At 50.4% G+C, this 6,005-nt stretch overlaps 1 protein-coding gene across 1 annotated transcript; it reads left to right on the top strand.

Annotated features, from left to right (window-relative positions):
* Positions 1–276: 276 nt before the first annotated feature.
* LOC119328997 (vesicle-associated membrane protein 711-like) lies at positions 277–3,180 on the top strand. The gene is made up of 4 exons (XM_037601976.1): positions 277–577; positions 1,442–1,632; positions 1,921–2,084; positions 2,767–3,180. Exons 1-4 carry the CDS (start codon positions 358–360, stop codon positions 2,855–2,857), a joined length of 666 nt encoding a protein of 221 aa, XP_037457873.1. The 5' UTR covers positions 277–357; the 3' UTR covers positions 2,858–3,180.
* Positions 3,181–6,005: the final 2,825 nt, after the last annotated feature.

Genomic DNA, 6,005 nt, shown 5'->3' with positions numbered 1-6,005 from the left:
ATTCCCAAGGTCATTTCTCAAAAAAAAATACTAAATCCCAAGGACAGGAACGGGCCCGAGCCGGACTACGTTCCCCAAGCCCCAGCCCAGCGAACCCGGGGCGGCCAGCGAGCCGAGGCCGCGCCCAACCGCAACAGCTCACGTCGGCTCACCGGGCCCCGCGGCCAATTAAACAACGGCTCCACCCAACCCGAGCTGTCCCTCGCTGCTGCCAGATCATCCTACTCCTACTCCTGCCTACCTACATACCCCGTCTCCCCTCCCTCCCTCCCTCCCCTTTCTCCTCCCCCTGCCCCCGAGGAAAGAAAGAAAGAAGAGCAGAGTCCACACGGCAGAGGCGGGAGGAGGAGCGGCGGGATGCCGATCCTGTACGCGGTGGTGGCGCGGGGCGCGACGGTGCTGGCGGAGCACAGCGCGGCGGCGACCAACGCGGGCGCCGTCGCGCGCCAGGTCCTCGAGCGCCTCCCCGGCGGCGGCGCCGACAGCCACGTCTCCTACACCCAGGACCGCTACGTCTTCCACGCCAAGCGCACCGACGGCATCACCGCCCTCTGCATGGCCGACGACGCCGCCGGACGTAAGCCCCGCCCCACCCCTCCCTCCTATCTCTCCCCCATCTGCTCGCCGGAGCGCCGCGGCTCTGTTTTTTTTCTTTATTAGTCGAAGGAAGCGGCTGGGGCGGAGGGAATTTCGAATCTCTCTGGGGTTTTGGTTTCGTCAGCGGGGGAATATCGGAGATCCGGGGGAATTTAATGTGCTGTGCTGTGCTGGGGTTTGTCAGTACGCGCGTCCCCGGTCTCTGTCTGCTGCTGCTGCTCCAGTCGTTGCAGGCCTGTTTTGGGGGATTGCTAGATCGGGTCAAACGGGGCAAATTGTTCGGATTGATTCAGGGCTCGCCAATTGCCGTCCGTTCGAGGATACATGGAGTCCAGGCTGCCCGCCTGGATTTTGACCTTGAGGTCAAACGCATTAGATGCTGTGAAAGTGCTGCTAGTGTTTATCGTTTAGCTAACTCTAGCTGTCTCATCTTTTTAAAATCTGCCACCTCGAATTGCACATTATTATCGAGCCTAAGAAAGTAAGCATCTAGTCTGGAAAATTGTGCGATTTTGGCAATACTCTGCTGTAATTCGTAGTCTATTCCTTGTAGTATATGGAGTTTGGTGCGGATGGTGATGATTGTTTGATGTTCAATCAGAGGTATTTAAGCTAAGTTGGCTCTGCTTGGCCGCATGGTATACTGTCGAGCTCTTTGCTAACAGCAATCTGTCAAATCCCCTGTACCAAATTGAGTTTATTATGTGCTAACCAAATCTATCACATTAAGCATTGACTGATGTCTAAAGGTTCACACCTGTAGATTTTATCTCTGCGGCTTACTATGTCCCTCTTGTGATATGCATCACGTAGCAATCTCCTTCTGAGCTAATTTTTGTTGTAGGGCGTATCCCATTTGCTTTCCTCGAGGATATCCATGGAAAGTTTGTTAAGACATATGGCCGTGCTGCGCTGACAGCTCTTGCTTATGCAATGAATGACGAATTCTCAAGGGTTCTCAGTCAGCAAATGGACTACTATTCAAATGACCCTAGTGCAGATCAAATCAACCGTATGAGAGGCGAAATCAGTCAGGTATAGCCTTCTTTTTCAGTTTTATTTTGTGAACACCATAGATATATTTTGGCCAATATGCAGGTGTTTCCTGGAGTATAATATTGAAAAGCTTATGTTCTAGAAGTTAATTGAGCTCATGCTGGCATTCTTAAATCTAGTAAACATGCAGTGGTCTGTTGTGTACTTGAACTGGCATTTTGTTTAAATTGCTAGTTGTCAGACTTGCATTGCTTCCGTGTCAGATGCATGTTACCCGATAGATTTGTCAGTTCAGAATGATACCTACTCTTCATTATTCTCTTGCAGGTTAGGAGTGTTATGATTGATAATATTGATAAAGTCCTTGAAAGAGGTGACCGTTTAGACCTATTGGTGGACAAGACTACAACTATGCAAGGGAATACAGTTCGATTCAAAAGACAGGCTCGCCGCTACAGAAGCACAACTTGGTGGAGAAATGTCAAACTCACGTATGTAGTCCTCTCCTATTAATTTTTTACACTCATTTTTCATTCCATGAGTTACTGTGCTTGGTTAATGAACTTCTCTGCGCCAATCTCTTGCACCCACCATAAACTTTTCCCCAGTTGTCCTCATATTCACTTCAATCTATGCGAAGTGAAAGCTGCAGTTTTGTCGCACTCGTAACATTTGTGCAGTAAGCACTTTCTGACAGGGTTTTATTCAGGATTAGTGAATGCGACTTTGTGGCAGTATTTTGAGTGCAACATAGACTGGCCCCTGTATGTACATCAGTACTTGTTAGTTTTGTCAATAACAAAGTGAGCAGCGTAGATTCTGACATAGGTTATCTTCTGGTGGGCACAAAGACTGGAAATTGCTGTATGTGAATAAGTAGATTACCCTGATATGGAACATGTTGTATACACTGTATGTTATGAATCATCTCTCAATATACTTGAAGCCATGTGCTATATGAACTTGAAGTGTAGGTTTAGTCTGAAGCTGCTCTGTTTTTTCTGTGCCAAGCAGCTTGCTTGCGCAGTTTACATGACCTAACAGAGACTTGTATTTATCTACCAAGGGTGGCTACCTAAACCAACTGATGTTCTCTTTAGTCGGCTGCCTTTTCAACCTCTTGTCGGCAAAAATTAAGCATCTCATATATTTCCTCCTTTTTCTTTCCTGCAGGGCCGCGTTGATACTCCTCCTCCTTGTAATAGTATACATCGCCCTCTTCTTCGTTTGCCACGGCTTCACCTTGCCGACTTGCATCCGGTGAGAGGGCCCAGGGGCATATAAATTCGTCTGGTGGTGTGTGCTTGTGTCCACTGTATGTCTGTCTCCCTGCCCAGGAGAGCGACCGTTGCGAAATTATTTTTTGTGTGTAGAAAGAGAAAGGAGGACGGACCTGCTATTTATTCTGTAATTGTGACGCCTTGGATTGTGGTTTGGAACGTAATCGAGTGCCTTGCTCATTCAACGTTGGAGTGGGACCGTTGTGTTGTGTTGTGTAGCCACCGTTGCTGTGGTTGGGTGTGCTTACGTGGTTTCAGCAACTCGTATGCTGGCAAGGGTCCAATCCAGGTCGCAAATACTCCCTTTTTTTCTGCGGGTGCAAATACTCCCTTTGTTTCTAAATACAAGCCCTTTTTGAGATTTCACCACGGATGTATATGAATGTACTTTAGAGTCTAAATTCACTCATTTTGCTCCGTATGTAATCTGTAGTTGAATCTCTAAAAAGGCTTATATATATTTAGGAATGGAGGGAGTATTTTGTTTCCCTCGACTTGCCGTCTGCTTCATTCGCATCAATGTGAACATCAGATCGTGACGCCGGGTGGATCGAAGAGGGCTTTGCCATATTCGGATCATAGGAGTTGCTTGACGCCAATCCTGTATCATGCAGCGCCCGTGCAAACAGACTAGAAACGTTTTGGGGGCTTTGCTGCGCCCTGACGCCTCCTTATGGGAACGCAACAATCTATATTGAGGTTTTCATTGCATCATACAAATAAACTTGGCTTGAAATGGTGCCGCAATATGAGAGAGTTACAGAAATATGAAACAATTCTTACCAAGCTAGCAAGTTCAGTTTCTGACACCGGCACATTCACAACACATCAATCAGTTTGCATGCCATACACACAAATTAGGCGCATTGCCATAACGGTAACCGCATAAGGAACACATATAGGCACAACACAATCGGGTCGACATGAAACAAACAACAATGACAGAGCAAAACTAGTACGTAATGGGCCTAATGGGCATGGGCTGGCGGTATAGCCCGTTAGTCTTAGTGTTAAATAAAGATAAGGGTCGCTTGTTTAGGGGTCAAGTAAGCCTTACTGAGGAGTCAAGTAAACCTCTTTATATAAGAGGAGGAGATGTATTAATCTAATCAAGCAAGAATTAAAAAGAAAATCCCTTCCCTCTTGCCCGGCCGTGGGCAAAGAGGCCCCCGGCCGGCCCTCTTGCACCCTCCTTCTAGGAGCACCATAATAATTTGGTATCAGTTTTTTCGGATTTGATCATGTCCAGCCCTCCATTGAGTTCTTCCCACCCGCCGCCGCCGCACACCTACCCGCCGCCACCAGCGTCTTCAGTGGCGTTGCTACCCCACACAGCAGGCGCGCTGGCATTGGGCGTGCTGGCGTACTCAGGGGCGATTGCACCCTCTGCCAGCGAGGGCGCCTCAGCCACGGCGCCGTCCTCCCTCGTCCTCACCCTGGAGCAGATGACGGCCGCAATCCTGGAATTACGGCAGGCCGTGGCGGGCATCAGAGCCTTCCTCGTCGGGCCCTATGCGCCCTAGCCGCATCCCCAGCAACCACCTCCTCCACCACACCAACAGCAGCTACCCCCGCCGTTGCTGCCCTCAAACGCAACCATGGCGCCGGTCATCTCGTACTAGTATGGGATGCCCTACGACGGGACTGCGACGGCCTCATTCCCATCAGCGCCACCGCCGTCCTAGGGCGTCCCCATCCAGCACATCAAGTTTCCGCCGTCGCCGTCACCGCTTCCGGCTTGGATCGCTATCCGCCACGTGTCGGCGGCGGTGAGGCTGCATGCTGCTGCGTGCGGCCTCTTAGCGCGTCGGCGTATGTGGGAGATGCATGGTCTGCAGCTGCCGCTCCTCCCAGTTGCGCTTCGCTGCGCAAAGGATCTCGATCTTGTCCGCTGCGTCGGGGATCTTGGGCATGCGGTTTTCCCCACGGGCGGCGGGCATGCTGTTTTCCCCCACGGACAGCGACCTCAAAGTCTGTGACATCGGAGGTTGGGGGGGGGGGGGGCGCACCCCTGCTTGCAATTCTCCATCGAAAGCCCTCCACTCTTCTCTGTGCGGTGCAGACCAACAGCCATCCGGCGGGGAGAAGGCATGGTGTCACCGACAAGAGCGCACCGCGCAGCATCACTGCATTCCGCCGTCGGCCGCCGCGAGGGCGCCTCTGCTGGTCGCTCTTGCAACCACTTCCAAGTGGCCATACACATGGACTCCTTCTGTCAAGATGGTGCCCATGGGATCCAGGTGGCTGTACACGTGCACGTCCGACGCGCGGTGGTGTCCACTTTATGTTAAGGGGTCCAAAATAAAGCGTCCCAGTCCATTTCAGGTTGAGAGTAATAAAACAAGCCGAGATGTAAAAGGCTTGTTTTTAGGTATTAGGTTTGTGTTGCGTCGAGTCATGGTTTTAAGTTGGTTAGGTTGCAGCTCGAGGACAAGCTGCATATCCAGGTGGGGTGTAGTGTTAGAGTACGTAATAGGCCTAATGGGCCCGGACTGGCGGTATAGCCCGTTAGTCTTAGGGTTAATTAAAGATAAGGGTCGCTTACTTAGCGGTCAAGTAAGCCTTGCTGGGGAGTCAAGTAAACCCCTCTCTATATAAGGGGAGGAGATGTATCAATCTAATCAAGCAAGAATTAAGAAGGAAATCCCTTCCCTCTTGCCCGGCCGTGGGCAAAGAGGCCACCGGCCGTCCCTCTTGCACCCTCCTTCTAAGAGCACCATAACAAAAAGATCCAAATTATGATGATGCAGAGAGAAATGTACACCTGGCCTTCGACGATTTATGCCAAAAGCAGCGTCCGCATGATGAAACAGAATTTTAGAGGTCAAAATCAATACCGCCGCCTCCTCTTCCCTGAACGTGGTATGGGCTCCACCGGCTGCTCATCCCCGATCATGGCGTGGGCTCTGTTGCGGCTTTTTCCAAGACCTTGTCGAGTGCGTCCAAGCCAACATCACTGCTGTTGCTGCCTCTTCTTCCTCCCCATGGTGAGTTTTCGAGTTTTCCCCGTTCTCTAACCCTAGAATGCATGGCTGGGTGTCTTGTAGATAAATAAATGGATGGATGGATTGATGCTTATTAGATACAAGAAAGTGCAAGTTGCAGAAATGAATGGATAAATGCATTGGTTGT

The sequence above is a fragment of the Triticum dicoccoides genome, chromosome 7A (genome assembly GCF_002162155.2).
Source record: "Triticum dicoccoides isolate Atlit2015 ecotype Zavitan chromosome 7A, WEW_v2.0, whole genome shotgun sequence".
In the NCBI taxonomy this organism is placed as follows: domain Eukaryota; kingdom Viridiplantae; phylum Streptophyta; class Magnoliopsida; order Poales; family Poaceae; genus Triticum; species Triticum dicoccoides.
The sequence above is the reverse complement of the archived record's forward strand: the minus strand, read 5'-3'. Positions and strand labels throughout refer to the sequence as shown.

What these genes read in the sequence shown, in the direction of transcription:
- LOC119328997 (XM_037601976.1), top strand. Translation starts at nt 358, where the DNA reads ATGCCGATCCTGTACGCGGTGGTGGCGCGGGGCGCGACGGTGCTGGCG. An exon ending in GGCCGACGACGCCGCCGGAC is followed by an intron (nt 578 to 1,441) that starts GTAAGCCCCGCC and finishes TTTTTGTTGTAG; the next exon opens with GGCGTATCCCATTTGCTTTC. An exon ending in TGGAGAAATGTCAAACTCAC is followed by an intron (nt 2,085 to 2,766) that starts GTATGTAGTCCT and finishes TCTTTCCTGCAG; the next exon opens with GGCCGCGTTGATACTCCTCC.